The 24,467-nt window shown below is 46.7% G+C and overlaps 1 protein-coding gene across 6 annotated transcripts in view; it reads left to right on the forward strand.

Annotated features, from left to right (window-relative positions):
• The window catches only part of NUP153 (nucleoporin 153), a 630,217-nt gene extending 608,967 nt beyond the window's left edge, over window positions 1–21,250 (forward strand). For 5 of the 6 annotated variants that reach the window (XM_069218389.1, XM_069218381.1, XM_069218361.1 and 2 more), the window contains 2 exons: window positions 7,171–7,339; window positions 20,176–21,250. In XM_069218389.1, coding sequence (XP_069074490.1) covers window positions 7,171–7,339; window positions 20,176–20,236 — 230 coding nt within the window. In that variant the 3' untranslated portion in view covers window positions 20,237–21,250. The remainder of the gene's footprint in view (window positions 1–7,170; window positions 7,340–20,175) is intronic. The other variant, XM_069218408.1, reaches the window with a different exon arrangement.
• The last annotated feature ends 3,217 nt before the right edge of the window (window positions 21,251–24,467 follow it).

Raw genomic sequence — 24,467 nt, forward strand, 5'->3', positions numbered from 1 at the left:
GAGATCCCGAGATCTCTCATAGACTAACATTGCGAACCCGACGCTTGTTCCTACACTGCACCCGGCCGCCCCCGCGCCGCTGAGGGTGAAATTTCTGTGTGGACTTGTGTCCCCCCCGGTGCCCTACAAAACCCCCCTGGTCTGCCCTCCGAAGACGCGGGTACTTACCTGCAAGCAGACCGGAACCGGGGCACCCCCTTCTCTCCATTCTAGCCTATGTGTTTTGGGCACCACTTTGAACTCTGCACCTGACCGGCCCTGAGCTGCTGGTGTGGTGACTTTGGGGTTGCTCTGAACCCCCAACGGTGGGCTACCTTGGACCAAGAACTGAACCCTGTAAGTGTCTTACTTACCTGGTAAAACTAATCAAAACTTACCTCCCCTAGGAACTGTGAAAATTGCACTAAGTGTCCACTTTTAAAACAGCTATTTGTCAATAACTTGAAAAGTATACATGCAATTTTGATGATTTGAAGTTCCTAAAGTACTTACCTGCAATACCTTTCGAATGAGATATTACATGTAGAATTTGAACCTGTGGTTCTTAAAATAAACTAAGAAAAGATATTTTTCTATATAAAAACCTATTGGCTGGATTTGTCTCTGAGTGTGTGTACCTCATTTATTGTCTAGGTGTATGTACAACAAATGCTTAACACTACTCCTTGGATAAGCCTACTGCTCGACCACACTACCACAAAATAGAGCATTAGTATTATCTATTTTTACCACTATTTTACCTCTAAGGGGAACCCTTGGACTCTGTGCATGCTATTCCTTACTTTGAAATAGCACATACAGAGCCAACTTCCTACAGTAGCTTATGTGCACAAAATGTTACGAGAGCCTAAGCGTGTACCGTGCCAAACAGCCAAAAAAAGGCTTGGCACCTGACTGGGGGGGGGGGGGTACTCATTGGCAGCGAAGGGGTTGACAGCCAAAAACCCATACCCACCCTAAACCCGAAAAACACCCTTACCACCCAAAAACCATTACCCACCCTAAGCCCTAAAAACCCTATACATATCAATTGACACTTGATACTTACCTGCAGAACCTTTACCATGCATACATTTTTACTATTCGTGGTTTTACAACATTAACAAAAAAGATACTTACCTTTAAAAGCTTTACCACACATATGCCTTTAACATTCATGCCTTTACAACGAAATTTGTGGCAAAGGCATGCGTGGTAAAGGCATATGCATGGTAATTGCTCCGTGGTAACAGTTGTGCGTGGTAATGACCGCATCGTAATGGCTGTTTCCCCTCTCATATGCACACTGCACATATTCCACAAGTTCTAGAGTTTGTGATTGGCAAAACGATTCAAAGGTTCTTCATATCATTGCCATTGAGTCTTGCCATGTGTTGATGCACCATCCAGTGTAAGACTGCAGAGAGAGTAGCCTTATTTTAAAAGGCTTCCTTAACCAGTTAAGAGATTTCAGTAATGATATGAGGGTAGTGGGTCAAGGATTCAAAGAGAGGGCTGGGAAGGCCAAGCACACATAATTGGGAGATCCTTGGAGATAGTTAAATGAATGTAAGTGCAATTTCAGAAGAGCATCATACATTTATTCTTGGCTAGGAAAGTGTTCTCATTTTAAACAATAAGACCTTGATGTATGCCTTTGAAAGGTGAACAAAACCAGTTGATTTGACTACATGCACTCTAAAATGTGTACATTTGCAATGCATTGGCTCAAGCACACATAATGATTATGTAAGTCGTCTTTAGATGAGTCTCACTACACGGTGTTGCAGTTTTGCAGTGTCTGTTCAACATGGGATGGGAAATTGAGTGCAATAGCATTTATTTTTGCTGGCTTTGTCAACCACATATATAGGCTTGTTCTGAACCGTACTCTTGTCTTTTAGGTGTTTTTGTGTGTAACGTAAAATATACTTGTGCTCAGTAGGTGTTTTGTTTCTTTAAAAGTCTGACCTTCATTTAATAGTGCTTAAAATTGAGCAGCTGATGGGTCTCTCTAAAATTCTATGCCACTACACCAGTAATCCCTGACCCCATACTTCATCCAACTAGGATCCTCCCAGTCATTACCACTATATAGGTATTGAAATACCATGCTTCAAATAAACAATGTTTTCGGCGCTATCACTTCCACACAGCCAAAAGTCTAATATTTGCTCTAGTATTGTGAAATAAAACTGTTGTAATTGCCAACCAATTCGCCTACAGCAGTATGGCATTCTTCCTTCAAAAATATAATATGTTTCATACATGAAGCCTGTTTAACCTTACGAGACAAACTGGCATTATGTTAGTGGGAACCCCTGTCAAGACGTTACACTGAGCTGCTGAAATAAATGGGGCCAGTTCTGAGACCTCTGTGACTAAGGATTAGTCAGTTCTTATAACAAATTGCTGTTTTCCTTGAAGCCACTAGCCTGGTAGTACAGTGAACTCACTGAATTACCCTGACTTTAAGGTGGTAATGAAGTTGAACACTCAGGATTGTTACGTCTATTTCAGGCAGCACAAGCATAAGTAAAAGGAGGTTGTAAAAGCATGTTGCATTTTTGTTTTTTTTTACAGGAATAAGTCTTGTTACAAGCTAACATGCACAGGAACTTTAAGAAGTTCTTTGGTGCCTAGGGCTTTTCACAATAAATACAGCCCTGCCACTTTCTGTGCCAAGCTGGGTGGACTGCACTTTAAAATAGGATTACAGTTGTGTAAAGGTAACATAGAATGTAAACAAGTGCACAGTTTGCTTATTTTAATCACACTAGTCCTTATGTTCCTTATTATTCATAGTCTTTTTTGAGGGTTAGGTTTTGTTTGTGTGGCTGTAGATACACATGCTCTTCATACTCCTGCCATATATTGTTGGGAAGTTGTTTTTCTTCAAAAAAGCATTTTCAAGACACGTGATTGAGTGACTCTTCCTTTTCAGTGATACTGTGCATGGGCATTGACTCCCTTGTTAAGATTGTTTTCTCTCTGCTGTCTGGTTCGGGAGTGTCTCTTCGTTCCATTTTTCAACTTCAAAATCATTCCTTCTGTTTTCTCCTTATCGACGGTATTGTTTTCTTGATTGCGTATTTCCATCCTCATGTCATTTTCACTTGTCTACTGGGCTGATGAACAGACGCCATTTTGTTTATGTCCTCAGTACCTCTTACATTTCCCCACACTGAACAACATCTGGGTGTGTAACTTGTGCCTCTCCTCTGATGACTGGAGAAGCTACCTGTGACTCCTGCAAATTCTTCTGGTCGAAGAGCTCTTCTGTTGGAAATGGTGCACAAGACTACAAACACTCCCTATATCTTTGGGGAGGAGCATGCCCAGAAAGAGCTGGAACAAGAGGAGGCCTCCAGCCAGGACTCTGACTTCCAGTCTGAAATCGAAAGCCACGAAGTGACATCAGCGCAACCGTGTACCTTGGCCCCTCCTGCACACCCTAAAACTGCTAAAAAGCCTCTTACAGAGGTCGCCGGACTGCCATCAGGCCACGGCCGGATCTAAAAACTGCTTCGGCTGCCCCTATCTCTGGCTCTGCTCCAAAGATAGCCAAGACCACAACACTGACTTCTGCATCAACTTCCAGCTCCTAAGTCTGAGCCGTCTCTATCTGGACTTCAGCACCAAGTACATCAGCTCTGAGCTGACAAGCTTCCACCATTGCTGCGGTGCATTTTCAGTGCCAAAAAATAAGGGAGCCAACACCTTCAGAGCAAAAAGGCTCCAGCCAGTCTTTAGCTACGCCATTACCTGTTGAACCTATTTTTAAGAGGATGGACGCTCTGCAACGCCACCTCTATATCCAGGAGGGTATTTCAGAATTTTCATACAAAATGGGCCAACCTCACTCCAGACCAATGGTTCCTTTCCATTATCCACCATGGTTACTTTGTAGAACTCAATTACCACTCCTCCAAACATTGCCCCTCGCTCTTGCAGACTATCCCACGAATACCTTCTTCTCAAACAAGAGATACAGTCCCTTCTTCTTGGAGGCCATCAAACCAGTTCCATTACACCACCAGGGAACAGGAGTGTCCTCCCTATACTTCCTCATCCCCAAAAAGGATGGCTTTCCCAGGCCTATTTTGGACCTCAAACCCTTAAGCCACTACATTGTCCCAGAACAATTTCCTATGGTCACTCTTCAAGAAGTTATCCCACTTCTACCACAGAGCGACTTTGACTGCCGTAGATCTAAAGGACACCTACTTTCTTATCCCCATCCACCCAGCGTATCGCAAATACCTAAGATTTGTAATTGCAGGCAAAGATTACCAGTTCAAGGTCCTTCCTTTTGGAGGCACCACTGCTCCTGGGATCTTCACAAAGTGCTTAGCAGTAGTGGCTGCACACCTAAGAAAAAACGTACACATGTTCCCGTACTTAGACGACTGGCTCCTCAAAGCCAGCACATTGCCACATTATTACCAATATCACTTAGATGACAGTGGACCTGCTCCAAGCACTGGGATTCACAATCAATTGTGTTACATGCCATCTCCAACTTTTTCAGATTCATCATCATAACTTATCATCAGCAAAGGCAAAAAGTCAGGGGGTAACCATGCCAAGGAGGCATTTCCTTACAGCATGGTTACCCCCTAACTTTTTGCCTTTGTTGATGGTAAGTTTTGATTGAAAGTGTGCTGGGACCCTGCTAACCAGGCCCCAGCACCAGTGTCCTTTCCCTAAACTGTACCTTTGTCTCCACAATTGGCACCACACTGGCACTCAGGTAAGTCCCTTGTAACTGGTACCCCTGGTACCAAGTGCCCTGATGCCAGGGAAGGTCTCTAAGGGCTGCAGCATGTCTTATGCCACCCTGGGGACTCCGCACATGCACACTGCCTCACAGCTTGTGTGTGCTGGTGAGGAGAAAAGGCATGGCACTCCCCTCAGAGTGCCATGCCAACCTCACACTGCCTGTGGCATAAGTAAGTCACCCCTCTAGCAGGCATTACAGCCCTAAGGCAGGGTGCACTATACCACAGGTGAGGGCATATGTGCATGAGCACTATGCCCCTACAGTGTCTAAGCCAAACCTTAGACATTGTAAGTGCAGGGTAGCCATAAGAGTATATGGTCTGGGAGTCTGTCAAACACGAACTCCACTGCACCATAATGGCTACACTGAAAAGTGGGAAGTTTGGTATCAAACTTCTCAGCACAATAAATGCACACTGATGCCAGTGTACAATTTATTGTAAAATACACCCAGAGGGCATCTTAGAGATGCCCCCTGAAAACATACCTAACTTCCGGTGTGGGCTGACTAGTTTTTGCCAGCCTGCCACACACCAGACATGTTGCTGGCCACATGGGGAAGAGTGCCTTTGTCACTCTGTGGCCAGGAACAAAGCCTGTACTGGGTGGAGGTGCTTCTCACCTCCCCCTGCAGGAGCTGTAACACCTGGCGGTGAGCCTCAAATGCTCACCCCCTTTGTTACAGCACCACAGGGCATCCCGGCTAGTGGAGAAGCCCGCCCCTCCGGCCACTGCCCCCACTTTTGGCGGCAAGACTGGAGGAGATAATTAGAAAAACATGGAGGAGTCGCCCCACAGTCAGTACAGCCCCTAAGGTGTCCTGAGCTGAGGTGACTCTTACTTTTAGAAATCCTCCATCTTGTGGATGGACGATTCCCCCAATAGGATTAGGGATGTGCCCCCCTTCCCACAGGGGAAGGCACAAAGAGGGTGTAGGCACCCTCAATGACAGTAGCCATTGGCTACTGCCCTCCCAGACTTAAACACACCCCTAAATCCAGTATTTAGGGCCCCCCAGAACGGAGGAAGATAGATTCGTGCAACCTAAACAAGGACTGCTGACCTGAAGCCCTGCAGTGAAGACGGAGACGACAACTGATTTGGCCCCAGCCCCACCGGCCTGTCTCCCTACTTAGACGAAAACTGCAACAGCGACGCATCCAACAGGGACCAGAGACCTCAGACCTCTGAAGCCTCAAAGGACTGCCCTGCATCCAAAGGACCAAGAAGCTCCCAAGAACAGCGGCCCTGTTCAACAAACTGCAACTTTCTGCAACAAAGAAGCAACTTCAAAGACTCCACGTATCCCGCCGGAAGCGTGAGACTTTCCACTCTGCACCCGACACCCCCGGCTAGACCTGCAGAATATAAACACCTCAAGGAGGACTCCCCGGCGACTGCGAGCCCGTGAGTAACCAGCGACGACCTCCCTGAGCCCCCACAGCGACGCCTGCAGAGGAAATCCAGAGGCTCCCCCTGACTGCGACTGCCTGTAACAAGGGACCCGACGCCTGGAACCAACACTGCACCCACAGCCCCCAGGAACCGAACTCCAGTGCAGGAGCGACCCTCTGCCTAGCCTAGGTGGTGGCTACCCCAAGGAGCCCCCCCCGTGCCTGCCTGCATTGTTGGAGACCCCCTGGTCTCCCCATTGATTGCAATACAAAACCCGACGCCTGTTTGCACTCTGCACCCAGCTGCCCCTGTGCCGCTGAGGGTGTACTTTCTGTGCCTGCTTGTGTCCTGTGTGTTTTGGGCACCTCTTTGACCTCTGCACCTGACCGGCCCTGAGCTGCTGGTTTGGTAACTTTGGGGTTGCCTTGAACCCCCAACGGCGGGCTACCTTGGACCCAACTTTGAACCCTGTAAGTGTTTTACTTACCTGTGAACTTAAAAATTACTTACCTCCCCAAGAACTGTTGATTTTTGCACTGTCCATTTTTAAAATAGCTTATTGCCTTTTTTGTCAAAACTGTGCATGCTATTGCGATTATTCAAAGTTCCTAGAATACCTGAGTGAAATACCTTTCATTTGAAGTATTACTTGTAAATCTTGAACCTGTGGTTCTTAAAATAAACTAAGAAAATATATTTTTCTATACAAAAACCTATTGGCCTGGAATTGTCTCTGAGTGTGTGTTCCTCATTTATTGCCTGTGTGTGTACAACAAATGCTTAACACTACTCCTTTGATAAGCCTACTGCTCGACCTCACTACCACAAAATAAAGCATTAGTATTATCTCTTTTTGCCACTATCTTACCTCTAAGGGGAACCCTTGGACTCTGTGCATACTATTCCTTACTTTGAAATAGTGCATACAGAGCCAACTTCCTACAATTGGCCTCTGATGTTATGTAATCAATTATATATTGGTAGGAGACATACAAATCTTTTTTATCCTTTTAGGTCCAAGTTTCCAGTTTGGTGGGAATACCAGTTTCAACTTCAGTAGCAGTACTCCAAGTGGCATCTTCACCTTTGGTTCCAACACTGCAGCACCTACAGCCCAGCCTCCCCAGCCTTCATCCACTGGCAATTTTGGATTTAACCAGCCTGCACCATCATTTACATTGGGGTAAAACGTTTTGTTGAAGTTCAGTCTTCCAGTATGTAGTTTGCTAGAAATAAAAGCCTGGCACCTAGAGAGAAACTGTATTTGTGTAGTGCAGCCTAAACTATGTTTGGAGAAATTAACATACATCAAAAGTAGTCAAGCATCTACAAACCCAGTGTAATGCATGCTTGAAGGCCAGTGAATTGGTGACAAGTTTTCTGTACTCTTATTAAGTGTGCTAAGCAACACAATTCGAGATGTTGTTTGCCAGTCTTTATGTAGGCATTTCATTTGATACTAAAAGACCCACACAACCACTGTATCATATATATTTTGGTATTGTCAGCAGATCGTGTTCTCTGGTCACTGTGGCCTGTTTGTCCATGCATCAATTTTTTGCACTGATTAATTGTAAAGTCATTGTATTGTCTTGTATCTCCTTTGAGGTTTTGAAGCCCCCTACAGATCTTGAGAATTTGTTCACACACTTATAGTACAACATTGTATTTTGGTGACCCACCCCCAAATATCTCTTCCAAGTACCTTAATTTAGGTATGCAGGTAAGATCGACAGTGCTTTCAAATGAAAGCTTCAGTAGTCTCATTGACTTCCTATTTAGGTGTTTCTTTCCGAGCTTGCTTTAACTTACTTCACTTATCAGCCATTTTAAGTACGAAAATTGTCGTATGCCATTTTTAGTACAGTGCAAATCAACACATGAAAGTCTTCCAAGTATTCATTTTAAATGAATTGCAAGTGAAATTGTTAAGCACAAAGTACCATCAGTAGTTTATCCCAAAGGAAGATTGTCATATTGGTAAAACACTAATTCATGGTGTTTTTCTTTTAATTATTTTAAACTGTACAAGATTCAATTTGTTTGTAAGATAAAACCTTCAAGTAGAGTTGTGCAAGGCCCAAAGGGTCAGGTGATAGGCTTTCATGCTTGAGAGAGAAGCTGCTTCAATATGTTGCTCTTCCCTGAGTGGAACCATCTATAAATGAGGGAGATCAGTTACTTGCACATTGTACCTTGCTACTGTCCAGTCTAGAGTCTAACCTTTCCTCACAATAGTCCTTATGCTCTAATTCCAAGCTTCAATACTAAATGAATCCCTTTTGGATTATCCTGTACAAGGAGCTGCCCCTTGAGGTAGGCTACTCAGAATAGAACTGGGCAATGACTGGTTTTGTTTTTGTTAAATATTGATGAAAACTTCACTTCACTTAAATCTGCTGCTTAGACAATATTCTAAAATATATTCCATGATGTCTTGGGCTAATTGAGTTTGCATTGGTACATGAAAATAATCAACAAAATGTTGATGGTTTTTGGCATAGACCGAGTCTGTTGTGGGTTTACCCACTGCAGCCTTCAGTTGGACTCCTGCAGCCTCTTTGTGCAGGCCCTCTATCTACGGTGCCCGCCTATGGTGATGCAAAACCCAATGGTCCACTGCACCTGGCTGCCCCGGACCGAATAAGGTCACTGGTGTCCCTGTGTCCTCCAGGCTTGTGAGACCTGAGCCCACCTGTTAGCTCAGGTGAACTGGACCCCAAGCCCACTCCTGCAGTCTCTGTTGACCATCTCCATTGCAACCACCACTGGTGACTGACCCTGATGACCCAAACCTCCTCTGCACCCAGCCGCCCTGGAGCAAAGAGAACCAGACCAGTGGAACTGAACCCACTTGGAGGTTCACCCAGACTGGACTCCTATTTCCTGCCCGTAATGCCTTTTTGACCAGACCAATCCCCATTCACTACAACAGGGCAGATGCTGAACTACACCTCTGCACCGTGCTGCCTGAATTGACTTGTTGGTGTGGCCTAGGACTAAGCTCCCCTACTTAGCCTAAGTCTGGAAGACTGGTCCTGTAAGTCACTGCTGTGTATTTGTTTTCCATATTTGTTTTCCCTCCACATGTTAACATTGCAGCTTCAATAATTGCAGCTAAACTGTAAAGACTTCCTTTGCAAAACATACTTACCTGGTCATATTGGTTCTGGTGCTAAAACATATATAAAGAGATTTGTTGTTTTTGTAAATTGGTGTGGATCTGTTTGAGTAGTGTACCATTTATTGACTGTGTGTATTTGCAGATATCTAACACTCCTCTCTGGTAAGCCTAAGGCTGCTCGACCAAAGTACCTCATGAAAGAGCACCTTGAGATTGCTAGAGCAAGCCCCTGTCCACTAGTAAGGGAACCCCTGGACTCTTCGTGCGGTATATCTCACTTTGATATACCATATAATGCACCAGCTTCCTACATTGGTGGCACAGCCGTGGGATGCAAGACTTGATGTTTGCTGTACTTATCTCTTAATAAGTGATACCACTAAGGAGTCCAAAATTGTCCTTGGGAAACATTGTTTCAATCTTTGATTTTTTTGAATTGTTTAAAGTTTACTGATAGGGCCTTGTGTTTAGTACCCCAGTCCAAACTGTTTAGAATTTAAAATACTTTGTTAGTTAGGGCCCTTTAGAAGCATACCTAGAATTTTTTTAAATTTCTAAAAAGGTCCCAACTACTTTAAAACCGTGACTGAAGCAGCAGGTACATCCCAGGAGCTCAACCTGTGCCCCTAGCAAAACCTTCAGTTGGCCCAGCTTAACGCCCTCTGCTATGCATGGGAACATGCCCTGGGGTCTAAACCCACAGAAGCCCGTCTGCAGCAACTGCTTGCAGAATTTGATTGGGGTATGGAAAGTAAAGGAGCCCCTCGGGAGACTGAGGAGGTGGAAGAGGATAATGAATCCCTTCACAACTCCACTGTCAGTAACACCACTGGGAGCACTTCTGATAGTACCCCAGGAGATGGAAACATTGAAGATGCTATCTCCAAAATCTAGCTAAGATGATAGAATTAGATACTACACTCTTAGCCATAGACAAAGAGCTGAGATGGTCCTAGGAACCATCTCTGGTTACAGCAAAATTTTAAATGGGGAGAAAGAAGCTTTTGATCATAAGATCCACAAAGGGATAGTCCCCATATATTCAGCGGGTGATATCACCAAATGGTTCACAGCCTTTGAGAGGGCTTGTACAATGAAGAAGCTCAGCAGGAAGTTATTGGGGCTGCCTACTCTGGGAGCTGTTCTCAGCAAAGTGTAGGGATAGACGCCTGACACTGACTGGAGCAGATGCTCAGCCCTATGACTGCTTGAAGGGTACCCTGATTGAAGGCTTTGGACTCATCACTGAGGAGTACAGTATCAGGTTCAGAGAGACTAGGAAAACCTCTGTTCAATCCTGGGTAGATTCTGTTGACTTCTCTGTCCAAACACTGGGTGGCTGGTTGAAGCTGAACCAGGTGCAAGACTGATGGGCTTTATAATCGTATTATGAACGAGCATTTGTTAAGTAACTGTTTCTGAACAATTGCATCAGTACATGTAGACCTAGGTCCAATTTCTCCCCAAGAAAAGGGAAAGAAGGCTGACCACTGTGTCAAGACTGGGGTATCCAAAACAATTCTTGGTGGAGGTGACCAAAAGAAAGGGGTTGCTGCCCCCCACACCCAATGTCCCCTCTCCCCCAGGGGAAAGTTGGTCAACAGTCTAATGTTAAACACAGCCTTCTAAAGGCCCCAGAAAACCTGTTCAAGGGGGTGGGCCCTGAGACCAGACACTCTCCAAGGATGGGTACCGGAGTAAGAACTAGAACCCTAAGAAACTTGGTGCTTTAATTGCAAAGCAAATGGGCACCGAACTGGAGACCCTATCCATCCCAAAAAGAGTGCACCTACAGCTCCTGCTGCAGTCATAGGTCCTCAGATGGGATCCCAGTTGGGCCCTGACCATGTCAGGGAAGCAACTTTAGTCTCTTGTAGTAGGGTCAATGTATCTGCCCTGACTGTCTGGCCCAGTAATATGGAGAAATACAATATCACTGGGATCAAAGTTGAAGTACTGAGGGATACAGGTGCAAGTGTGACCATGGTGACTGAAAAACGTATATCCCCAGAACATTATCTGACCGGTGAAACTTTCACAGTCATCAATGCTGACAATCAAGCTAAGGTCCATCCCATGGTAATAGTGTCCTTAGAGTGGGGAGGGGTGTAGGAAGTTGGCTCTGTATGCACTATTTCAAAGTAAGGAATAGTATGCACAGAGTCCAAGGGTTCCCCTTAGAGGTAAGATAGTGGCAAAAAGAGATAATACTAATGCTCTATTTTGTGGTAGTGTGGTCGAGCAGTAGGCTTATCAAAGGAGTAGTGTTAAGCATTTGTTGTACATACACACAGGCAATAAATGAGGAACACACACTCAGACAATTCCAGGCCAATAGGTTTTTGTATCGAAAAATATATTTTCTTAGTTTATTTTAAGAACCACGGGTTCAAATTCTACATGTAATATCTCATTTGAAAGGTATTGCAGGTAAGTACTTTAGGAACTTTGAATAATCACAATAGCATATATACTTTTTACATAAAACACATATAGCTATTTCAAAAGTGGACACAGTGCAATTTTCACAGTTCCTAGGGGAGGTAAGTTGTTGTTAGTTCTTGCAGGTAAGTAAACCACCTACGGGGTTCAAATTGGGGTCCAAGGTAGCCCACCGTTGGGGGTTCAGAGCAACCCCAAAGTTACCACACCAGCAGCTCAGGGCCGGTCAGGTGCAGAGTTCAAAGTGGTGCCCAAAACACATAGGCTTCAATGGAGAAGGGGGTGCCCCGGTTCCAGTCTGCCAGCAGGTAAGTACCCGCGTCTTCGGAGGGCAGACCCAGGGGGGTTTTCTAGGGCACCGGGGGGGACACAAGTCCACACAGAAAGTACACCCTCAGCGGCGCGGGGGCGGCCGGGTGCAGTGTGCAAACAAGCGTCGGGTTTGTAATAGGAATCAATGGGAGACCAAGGGGTCTCTCCAGCGGTGCAGGCAAGGGGGGGGGGGGCTCCTCGGGGTAGCCACCACCTGGGCAAGGGAGAGGGCCTCCTGGGGGTCACTCCTGCACTGGAGTTCCGATCCTTCAGGTCCTGGGGGCTGCGGGTGCAGGGTCTTTTCCAGGCGTCGGGATCTGGGAATCAGACAGTCGCGGTCAGGGGGAGCCTCGGGATTCCCTCTGCAGGCGTCGCTGTGGAGGCTCAGGGGGGACAACTTTGGTTACTCACAGTCTTGGAGTCGCCTGGGGGTCCTCCCTGTAGCGTTGTTTCTTCACCAGTCGAGTCGGGGTCGCCGGGTGCAGTGTTGCAAGTCTCACGCTTCTGGCGGGGATTGCAGGGGTCTTTAAAGTTGCTCCTCTGGAAACAAAGTTGCTGTCTTTGTTGAACAGGGCTGCTGTTCTCGGGAGTTTCTTGGTCCTTTTAGAGCAGGGCAGTCCTCTGAGGATTCAGAGGTCGCTGGTCCTGGGGAAAGCGTCGCTGGAGCAGTTTTCTTCCGAAGGGGGGAGACAGGCCGGTAGAGCTGGAGCCAAGGCAGTTTGTGTCTCCGTCTTCTCTGCAGGGTTTTTCAGCTCAGCAGTCCTCTTCTTCTTAGGATGCAGGAATCTGGTTTCCTAGGTTCAGGGGAGCCCCTAAATACAGAATTTAGGGGTGTGTTTAGGTCAGGGAGGGCAGTAGCCAATGGCTACTAGCCCTGAGGGTGGCTACACCCTCTTTGTGCCTCCTCCCAAGGGGAGGGGGTCACATTCCTATCCCTATTGGGGGGATCCTCCATCTGCAAGATGGAGGATTCCTAAAAGTCAGAGTCACTTCAGCTCAGGTTGCCTTAGGGGCTGTCCTGACTGGTCAGTGACTCCTCCTTGTTTTTCTCATTATCTCCTCCGGCGTTGCCGCCAAAAGTGGGGCCGTGGCCGGAGGGGGCGGGCAACTCCACTAGCTGGAATGCCCTGTGGTGCTGGAACAAAGGGGGTGAGCCTTTGAGGCTCACCGCCAGGTGGTACAGCTCCTGCCTGGGGGAGGTGATAGCATCTCCACCCAGTGCAGGCTTTGTTACTAGCCACAGAGTGACAAAGGCACTCTCCCCATGTGGCCAGCAACATGTCTCGAGTGTGGCAGGCTGCTAAAACCAGTCAGCCTACACGGGTAGTTGGTTAAGGTTTCAGGGGGCACCTCTAAGGTGCCCTCTGGGGTGTATTTCACAATAAAATGTACACTGGCATCAGTGTGCATTTATTGTGCTGAGAAGTTTGATACCAAACTTCCCAGTTTTCAGTGTAGCCATTATGGTGCTGTGGAGTTCGTGTTTGACAGACTCCCAGACCATATACTTTTATGGCTACCCTGCACTTACAATGTCTAAGGTTTTGCTTAGACACTGTAGGGGCACAGTGCTCATGCACTGGTGCTCTCACCTATGGTATAGTGCACCCTGCCTTAGGGCTGTAAGGCCTGCTAGAGGGGTGACTTATCTATACTGCATAGGCAGTGTGAGGTTGGCATGGCACCCTGAGGGGAGTGCCATGTCGACTTACTCGTTTTGTCCTCACCAGCACACACAAGCTGGCAAGCAGTGTGTCTGTGCTGAGTGAGGGGTCCCCAGGGTGGCATAAGATATGCTGCAGCCCTTAGAGACCTTCCCTGGCATCAGGGCCCTTGGTACCAGGGGTACCAGTTACAAGGGACTTACCTGGATGCCAGGGTGTGCCAATTGTGAAACAAAAGTACAGGTTAGGGAAAGAACACTGGTGCTGGGGCCTGGTTAGCAGGTCTCAGCACACTTTCAATTCAAAACATAGCATCAGCAAAGGCAAAAAGTCAGGGGGTAACCATGCCAAGGAGGCATTTCCTTACAAGGGGTTACAGATCAAAAGAAGGTGGTGGTATCCTCTGCAGTTCCTGTAGCCTGCCTGCTAGGGAATGATCAGGAGTCCTCCGCATGGTCTTAAGTTGTAAGAAAGACCCATGTAGCTATGCTGGGCATACTTGAACAAGAGCCTAAAGCAAAGCCCAGGGTGAAAAATGGGTGCTGGCGCCTGGAATAATGGCTCGCCCTCCAACAGAAAAGGCAGGAAGTCTGGTAACCTAGCTTTTGAGCAGCCACAAGCTCAGGTCCCCTCTCCTCAGGGCAAGGACCTTCCAATCCTTGGCCATACACAGCAGAGCTTCTGGCCCCAGAGGGGATCCCTCTAGAGAAGAGCTGTGCCAGGAATAGAGGACCTGTATCACTCTCGAGAGCCTGAGATAGCAAGCTCTGACCAGCAATAGGGAGATGTCAGTAGCTCCCACAGAACCCTTTTGGGAGGAGGGACTCCTGTATACGGAGGCCAGAAACCCCAAACCTGGTGCCACTAGGAGAGTGGTAGTGCCTCAGATGTATAGTGTGTTCCTACTCACTTTGGCCCATGACATCCCTTTAGCTGGGCATCTTGGCCAGACCAAAACTTGGAGTAGGTTAGTTCCACACTTAAGGCCAGGCATGTCCCAGACGGTAAAGGAGTTTTGTAACTCCTGTGTCACCTGTCAAGCCAGTGGCAAGACAGGTGGCCACCCAAAAGGCCCGTTAATTCCATTTCCCGTGGTTGGGCTTTCCTTTGAAAGGGTAGGGGTTGACAACGTTGGACCCCTAGACCCTCCAACAGCATCAGGGAACAGATTCACTTTGGTGGTAGTAGATGACGACACTAGGTACCCTGAAGCTATACCCCTTAGGACTACCACTGTTTCTGCAGTTGCTGGGGCCCTACTCTGTATTTTTACTAGTGGGCTTCCCTAAAGAGGTGGTATCAGACGGAAGTAGTAACCTCATGTCTGTATACCTCAAGGCAATGTGGAATGAATGTAAGGTGACTAAGTTCACTACTATATATCACCCACAAGGAAACGGTTTAGTTGAAAGGTTCATCAAAACCATGAAAGGCATGACTCCCTGAAAAACTCAGGAGATTTGATATTGTGTTGCCATGCTTGTTTTTCATAACCAGGAAAGTGCCACAGAAGGGAGTAGGTTTTTCCCTCTTTGAACTTCTGTTTGGACATCCGTAAGGGGACCACTGTGTCTAGTGAGGGAAGGCTGGGACAGACCCTCATAGAACCAATACCAAACACTGTGGACTATGTTCTTGGCCTACGCTTAAGGATGGTGGAGTATGTGGAGAAAGCATGCAAAAACCTTGAGCCCAGCCAAGAGCTCCGTAAGCATTGATATGACCAAAAGGCTGCTATGTTGGAGTACAAACCAGGGCGGAAGGTGTGGGTACTAGAGCCTGTGGCTCCCGGGGCACTCCTCTGCCCATCCTTGAGAAAAAGTGAGGTCACCTACCTGGTTGACCTAGGCACTCCCAGGCACCCTCACAGGGTTATCCATGTGAATCACCTAAATCTCTTACATGACTGGCCTGATGTGATCATGCTGATGGTCACTGAGATGGATCAGGAAGAAGAGTGAGCCTCTCCCTGGTGTCCTCTCCCACAGCCCCGAAGATGGGTCAGTTGATGGAATGGTCTTTTCAGACACCCTCGCTGCCCAGTATGTCGAGCTGTATTCCCTCACTCCTGATCAGACTGACTGGTGCATCCATGTTGTGGACACTGGTCACCATGTGCCTGTCAAAAGTAAAATATACAGATATACTGACCAAGTGAAGGATAGCATCAGAACTGAAGTAAGCAAGATGCTGGATTTAGGAGGTGATTGCGCCCTCTGACAGTCCCTAGGCCATTCCAGTGGTCTTCGTCCCCAAACCTCATTCCAAGGAAGGTAAACCAGAGCTGACGTTGTGTGGATCATGGAGGTCTCAGTGCTGTCACCAAGACAAATGCACACCCTATTCCAAGGGCGGATGAACTGATTGACGGGTTAGGGGCAGCCGAATTTCTAAGTACTTTTTATTTTACATCAGGGTACTTGGTCTGACCCCTAGAGCAAAATAAAGATCAGCATTCTCGACCCCAGATAGACACTACCAGTTCACTGTTATGCCAATTGGTTTAAAGAATGCCCCTGCTACCTTCCAAATGTTGGTGAGTAAAGTCATTGCTGGGTTGGAAGCTTTTAGTGCAGCATATCTTGATATTACTGTCTGTAGCTCCTCTTGACAGGATCACCTGATTCACCTTGGTAAGCTCCATGACGTTCTGTGAAGTGCAGGCCTCAATATCAAGCCAAGCAAGTGCCAGAGAGGGCAGAGCAAGGTTGTGTACTTGAGTCAGCTGGTAGGTGCAGGCCTTGCTCATCCACTACCGCCCAAGAGCCAGACAGTTTTGGACTGGGAAGCTCCACCCAGACCCAAGTCAGGACATTCTTTGGCATGATGGGGGCTCTACAGGATGTTTGTGAAAGGGTGTGACACCATTGTGGCACCCCTCACAAAATTCAACTTCGGAATATGCCAAAGAAAGTAAACTGGTCCGCGAGCTTTCAAGCAGCCCTTGACAATTTGAAGGAAGCAATGTGCACAGCACCCATTCTCAAAGCTCCTGATTATTCAAAGCAGTTCATAGTGCAGACTGATGCCTCTGAACATGGGATAGTAGGAGCAGCTCTATCCCAACCCAGTGATGGTGGCCTTTACCAACCTGTTGCTTTCATTAGCAGGAGATTACTCCCCAGAGAGCAATGTTGGAGTGCCATTGAGAGGGAAGCCATTGCTGTGGTTTTGTCCCTGAAAATGTTGACATGATACTAGTTTGGTTCTCACTTCCTCGATCAAACTGACCACAGGCCTCTCCGATGGCTAATGCAAATGGAAGGCGAAAACCCCAAACTGTTAGTGGTCAGTCTACCTACAGGAACAGTAGAACAGAGACCTGAGACTCATTGTGCCAATGCAGATGGCCTTTCTAGGTTTTTCCCCTTAAACAATGAAGAGACTCTTTGGGAAAGGTTAATCTCATTCTCTTTCATTTGGGGATGGGGGTGTAGGAGAGTGCCCTTTTTGACATGATCACCCCTACTTTTTCTCTGTTTGATGCAATTTTGACTGACGGTGCTCTGGGTTCCTGCTAACCAGGTCCCCAGTGACATCTTTCCCTAAAAACTGCAGTTGTTCCCCGATTGGAAATACCTTTGCCCCCACCCCTTAACCTCTTTCCCCATTGTAAGTCTCTAGTAAATTGTACCTCTGGTACCTGTGGCATGGGTACCAGTGTGTCCCCAAGGATTGCAGCATGTATTTTGCCTCCCTCAAGGGCCCCTCACCTAGCACATGCAGATTTCCATTGCAGGCTATTGTCTTGGTGCAGCTAAAAGTGAAAACACATGGCACACAGCCTGTGGGCTAGGTCCCCTAACGCTGCTCTGAATACTTGTATGTCACCCCACTGCAGGCATTAGAGCCCTAAGACAGGGTGTGTTATATTACATGTAAGGACATATCTGCAAGAGTATATATGCCCCCCACTGTCCGCGACATAGTGAGTCAATAGGCGCACCAATTTAAGTACATATGCTGGACACTGGTCTTAATGAGTTCCCCAGCTACATAATGGCTTCACTGAAAATAGGGAGGTTTGGTATCAAAGATCCCGTATTAATAAACAGTCACTGATTCCAGTGACGTATTTATTAATACATACACCCAGAGGGCCAACTACCTGTGTGTGGACTGACTAGTTTTAGCCACATGATTCTGACCCCTAAGTGTGAGCCTTTGTTCAAGTGGTCACAAACAAAGCCTGCTCTGGAAGAGGTGTTTATACACCGCACCCAATAGGATGACCTGCAAATCTGCATTCCACGGCAGGTGGCATCAAAGACTTCTACCGCCCTTAGTACGCAAATTTGGCTTCACTCAAAGTAGAGATACCGACTGCCCTGCCCCAGGGCCTGTTTGGCACCTGTACAGGTGGGAAATGTAGAAGTCAGAGGTGTCCACACCTCAGATCAGTCCCACCCCTAAGGTGAGCTAGCTGATGTGGACACCACATTTATAAATCTGCCATCTTGGTGTTGGCTGAATTAGGAAATCTAGGACAGGGTGATGCCCACTTCCCACAGGAAGTGGTCATGTAGAGGGTGTAGTGACCCCAGGGGTTGGGGGTTCATCAGCTACTACCAAACACTCCCCGAAACTCCCAATTCAGTATTTATGGGAGGACCTGGCACCCATAATTCAGATCCTGCTGACCTGAAGGGCACTCCAGAGATGCAATAGAGAACTGAACATCAGTGACTGACTCGGTGACAATCCTGCCAGTGTGCCTGCTTTCACAATCTGGAACTTCCAAAATACTGTGAACACTGGCAGAGCTGCTCCCCTGCATCCTTGCAGGCATCCAAGACACACTGAAGAGGACTCTGGACCAGCAAAGCCCAATGCCCGACCGCACCATTGTACTGTGCCCCCAGCCCGAGTGGAAGTGGCCCAACGGTGCCAGTGTGGTCCCCATCCTCTCCAGAGACCAAGTCTGTTGTGGGTTTACCCACTGCAACCTTCAATCTGACTCCTGCAGCCTCTCTGCACAGGCCCCGTATCTGCCACAACTGCCTCCGGTGTCCTCTGCACCCAGATGCCACAGACTGAGGAGAAAAGGATCACTGGTGTCCCTGCATTCCCCAGGCTCATGAGACCTGAGCCCACATGTTGGCTCAGCCAGACTGGACCCCCAGGCCACACCTGCAGTTTGTTTCTGTGGGCCCCCTCCATCGCGACCAGTGATGGAACCCTGATGGTCCAAACTGCCTCAGCACCAGGCCACCCCGGAGCAAGGAGAACCGGACCACTGTCCATACCTCCCCAAGCATCGCAGGAACTGAACCGACGTGGTGGTTGACCCAGACTGGACTCCCAGTCCCTGCCTGCAGTGCCTTCCTGACTGGACCAATCCCCATTAAATTCAACTGGGCACCCGATGCTGAACTACAACTCTGCATCTGTCTGCCCCAGTGCTGCCTGAGGTGACCTGTTTATGTGGCCTAGGACCCTGCCCCCACACACCTTAAGTCTGGAAGATTGGTTCTGTACATCACTGAGTATCTGTTTGCGGTCTGTTTTCCTTCCAAGAGGTAACATTGCACCTTCAAGACTTGCACTGTCAACTGTCCTAAATTGTAAAGATTTTCTTTGCAAAACGTATGTTCCTGATCATATTGATTCTGGTGGCAAAACATATAAAGATACTTATGTTTGTAAATTGGTGTGGATCTCCTTATTGAGTCATGTCTCATTTATTGACCATGTGTGTTTGCAGAAGTCCAACACTCCTCTCTGATAAGCTTAAGGCTACTCTACCACACTACCCCCTAAAAAAGCACCTTGGGATTGCTAGAGCAAGCCCTTGTCCACTAGTAAGGGGACCGCTTGACTCTTTGCACTGTATACCTCATTTTGATATATCCTAGGAAAAAGCCAGCGTCCTGCAGGTACCACTTCCGAGAGAGACTCCGACAGTTGGTGGTTCCTTGATTAAGCATAGGGTCAGCAGTCTGTTGTGCAAGTGTAAGGCTGCACAACGCTGTAGCCATAATAGTAAGGGTTCAGTGCTAGGAGCCAGCTGAAGAGAAATAATCAATCCCCAAACATCAGACCCTAAGTGCAATAATGTTGATAAGCCCTGGAGACTGCATAATACTAGTAATCATTAATTCGTCTTTCCATGAGGTGTTGGTTATATCTTTGCAGGACACGTTTTATTGCTTAAGTGTGAAGAACCTTCATGAAAGCATACACCGAGATGATACTAGACAGAAAATGACTGCCCGCACTCCCTATACACCATAGTGCCAGAGTTTAACTCTGTCTTGTAATTTACATACCAGACTGTTATGTTAATCATTTCATATATAATTGACATATGTAGATAAAGGCGACTCTGCAGACTTTCTATCGCACCCCTCATTGTTTTTAACATTAATGTACAAATGTATTGTTTTATACAAGTAAACTTCAGTGTATTTTATAGAGCTTAAAATATCAACTTTACAAATGTTCTGAAAGTTAACATTTATCTGTTTTCCTTAACAGGGCGAATGTAAAAAATACATCAAATCGCAGGATAAAGACTGCTGTAAGACGGAGGAAATAAATTCAGCTTTTGAAACCACAACTTAGAGTAGCTGTTGTCCTGCATTGGTCAAATACTGGATTGTACCTCCTGCTATGTTCAACCTCTAGTCAGACATGCCAAGGAATGTTACAACATTGCTGAGTGTTTTTCTTTTTTTTTTTTTTTTTTTTTTTTAGTATTTTTTTTTTTTAATTGTTAGCAACAGCTGGTGATGGAAGAGTTCTTAAGCAAAATTGTTTTAGTTTGCAGCAATTTCTTCTTTTAACTGACTTGGCATGGTCTGGCCACAAAGTTTGGGTGCCGCCTGCTCAACGAATGGCTTTGTACAGTACAATACCTCTTCATCTGCACCACTATTTTCTTGACGCATTGAAATTGTAATTATATCAGTGAGAGGGTTTCTGTATAAAGTAGAGAATGCTGATGATTGATTTCTATGCCGGTTTTGTGCTGGTGTATGTGTGAAGTTGAGTGTATTACGCACTAGACATTCTGATATAGGAAGACTGATTATTAATGATTTATGCTACAGACCTGTTAGAGCTGTATGTCTCCATTTAATAAATATGCGTTTTTCTATATTTTCATTTAGTTGCTCTTTATCACCTATCTCGCCTTTTCATTATTTTATTATACTTATGTAAATAATTTGTGTCTTTGCATACTTTTGGCATAACATAAATCTGTGAACTTGAATTTTTTTGTTTCAGCAAATCCTTTTGTTTAGTATTGTCAGATTTTATTATGTAAATCTCATTATTCAAAGTTGCCTAAATCCATTTTAAAATAAAATCTTTAAAGAAAATTGGGAATTCTTTAAAGGATGAATCCATTGGCTTTTCTGATCCATTTTTGTTTGGACCAAAAACCAGTATTGTACAAAGTATTAAGTATATATTTTTATATTTACAGAAATGGACTATGGTGACTTTGGGTAATAAGGAAAAGTTTAATATTAAAGCCATGTTTATTACAGTATGATTAACATGTTCAACCATGGGATAAATGCCATCAATAAAACTATAAAATAAACTTTGCTTGAGTTTTAAATGAGTTCTAGTCATGCATTGCCGGTGGCAGTGAGTGAAACCGAGGTGGTGGTCATGGGGTGGTGGGGGGGGCCACAATAAACTATCGCACAGGGCGCCACCAGTCCTAAAGCCTGCCCTGCTCCTGAATGGTTGGCCCTTGCCATTTACGTCCATTTCTCTCTTCTGTGGAGTATGAACTAAGCACTGATAGGATATTTTTGATTAGGATCCTTCCATTACCGGCGCTGAGATTGATGTAATGTTTTTCTTCCCCAATTGTTGTGGTTGCTGTTTTTTCTATTATTTCAAATGTACATCACTCCAAGGTCCTGCTAGCACTCGCGGTATCCCCTAGTTATCCTGGGCACATTTGTGTTTCAGTGGGGTACCGTAACAGCAGCTGTGACAGAGTAGGAGTATTTTTGGAATGGGCACAATTATGACGTAACCTGAAGAAAGTCTTAACCATTACCTGAGCAAACCACCTAGATCTAACATGACTGCGCAGATAGATCTGGCGGTGCCCCCACCCTCTGTGGATTTAACTCAAGGAGCCCATGCAGCCTCTGGTGAAAATCACAACAGACCCTGCGAATCTCTTCTCCAACGTCTGCTCACTGCAACACAAGCAGGAAAGCGTCACCGTGAATGGGGTCAATTTGAGTGTTATGACAAGCACTGGACCATAGTAGCCAAGCACAGCAAAAAGCCCCCTGGACAGCACCTCAAAAACACTGTTAAAATTATGTAATAAGTAGAACATGCTTTACATCTTGCCCTTGCATTAAAGAATGATTGATTACAAATGCATCCATTTTAATGCTGCCTTTGTGGCAGAGTTAAGGAGGAGGGAGCCTGTTAGTGGCACCACACACAGCCAATGGTTAGTTAAGGGTACTTGACTGAGATTCGTTTATAACTTGGGGTGGAAAGTGAACCCGTCACCTTTGTTACTAACAATTTTCATTTTGTGCCACCCTTCTTGTTGCCCAACACCTGGCATACACTCAAAAACATACTGGCATCTGCATGCCAGGACGCTCTTGGTCCTGCGTAGCATCATGCCACATTAATTTTTTCAGTTTTATATACTGCAAGCTTGGCTCAAGTGCATTAATTAGAGCGTTTTACATAAGCACCAGATTACATTGCACATTTTTTAGGCACAAGGAAGATTGAGTGATTTGCTCAGAATCAAATGATGTTGAAATGAGGCTGTAACTCAAACCTAGTGGCCGACTTCCATAGTCAGGCGCGCTGGCTGGTAGACAACATCTTGTGCCCTTATTAATATGTGCGATTGCTTGATGACGTATACACCCGTATCTTTGATTTCACTTTTTTTGCCAATGCATTTCAGCATTGGTCATCCTGCAAAATCAATGTCTTTTTTTATTTTAGGCAGTCCTGAACATCACCTTCAAAAAGCCCGAAGGGCGAGACATATTTGGCTTTGCCAGTGCTTGTTTGTCTTTATAGTTGAAGGAAGTTGGCTCTGTGTATACTATCTCAAAGTAAGAGATAGTGTGCAGAGAGTCCAAGGGTTCCCCTTAGAGGTAAGATAGTGGCAAAATTAGATAATTCTAATGCTGTATTTTGTGTCACTGTGGTCGAGCAGTAGGCTTATCAGAGGGTAGTGTTAAGCATTTGTTGTACACACACGGGCAATAAAGGAGGAACACACACTCAAAGACTTTACTCCAGGCCAATATTTTATACAGAAAAATATAATTTCTTAATTTATTTTTAGAACCACAAGTTCAAGATTTGAAGTAAATACATAAAATGCAAGGTACTCCACACAGGTAAGTCAGGAACTTTGAATTAGAGCAATAACATATACAGTTTTTGCTAAAATGGCAATAAGCTATTTTAAAAGTAGACACAGTGCAAAAATCAACAGTTCCTGGGGGAGGTAAGTATTGGTTAGCTTGTGAGGTAAGTAAGACACTTACACGTCTCAGTTCCTGGGCATAGGCAACCCCAAAGTTACCACACCAGCAGCTCAGGGCCGGTCAGGTGCAGAGGTCAAAGAGGTGCCCAAAACACACAGGCACCTATGGGAACAGGGGTGCTCTGGTTCCAGTCTACCATCAGGTAAGTACCCGTGTCCTCGGGGGCAGACCAGGGGGGGGGGGGGGGGTTTGTAGAGCACTGGGGGGGGAGGGGACACAAGTAGGCACACACAACACACCCTCAGCGACACAGGGGCGGCCGGGTGCAGTGTGCAAAGCAGGTGTCAGGTTTTGTATAGGAAACAATGGAGGGACCCGGGGGTCACTCTAGCGGTGCAGGCTAGCACAGGGGGGGCTTCTCGGGCCAGCCACCACCTGGGCTAGGCAGAGGGTCGTCTGGGGGTCACCCCTGCACTGAGGTTCGGTCCCTTCAGGTCCTGGGGGCTGCGGATGCAGTGCTTAGTCCAGGCGTCGGGTCACTTGTTACAGGCAGTCGCAGTCAGGGGGAGCCTCTGGATTCTCTCTGCAAGCGTCGCTGTGGGGGTCCAGGGGGGGTCGTCTCAGGCTACTCACGGCTTCAGAGGTCGCTGGTCCCTGTCAGATACGTCGCTAGTTGCAGGTTTTCAAGTCGGGAGACAGGCCGGTAGGGCTGGGGCCAAAGCAGTTGTTGTCTTCCGTCTTCTCTGCAGGGCTTGTAGGTCAGCAGTCCTTGTTTCTTCAGGTTGCAGGAATCTGATTTCCTGGGTTCTGGGGTGCCCCTAAATACTCAATTTAGGGGTGTGTTTCGGTCTGGGGGCAGTAGCCAATGGCTACTGTCCTTGGGGGTGGCTATACCCTCCTTGTGCCTCCTCCCTGAGGGTAGGGGGGGGGGGGCATATCCCTATTCCTATTGGGGGAATCCTCCAAAATCAAGATGGAGTATTTCTAAAGGCAGGGGTCACCTCAGCTCAGGACACCTTAGGGGCTGTCCTGACTGGTGGATGATTCCTCCTGGTTTTTCCCATCTCCAGCCTTGCCGCCAAAAGTGGGGGCAGGGGCCGGAGGGGCAGGACATCTCCACTAGCTGGGATGCCCTGGGGCGCTGTAACAAAAGGGGTGAGCCTTTGAGGCTCACCCCCAGGTGTTACAGCTCCTGCAGGGGGAGGTGAGAAGCACCTCCACCCAGTACAGGCTTTTGTTCCTGGCCACAGAGTGACAAAGGCACTCTCACCATGTGGCCAGCAACTTGTCTGGTTTGTGGCAGGCTGGCAGGAAATGGTCAGC

Source organism: Pleurodeles waltl, chromosome 2_1 (genome assembly GCF_031143425.1).
Source record: "Pleurodeles waltl isolate 20211129_DDA chromosome 2_1, aPleWal1.hap1.20221129, whole genome shotgun sequence".
Lineage (NCBI taxonomy): Eukaryota > Metazoa > Chordata > Amphibia > Caudata > Salamandridae > Pleurodeles > Pleurodeles waltl.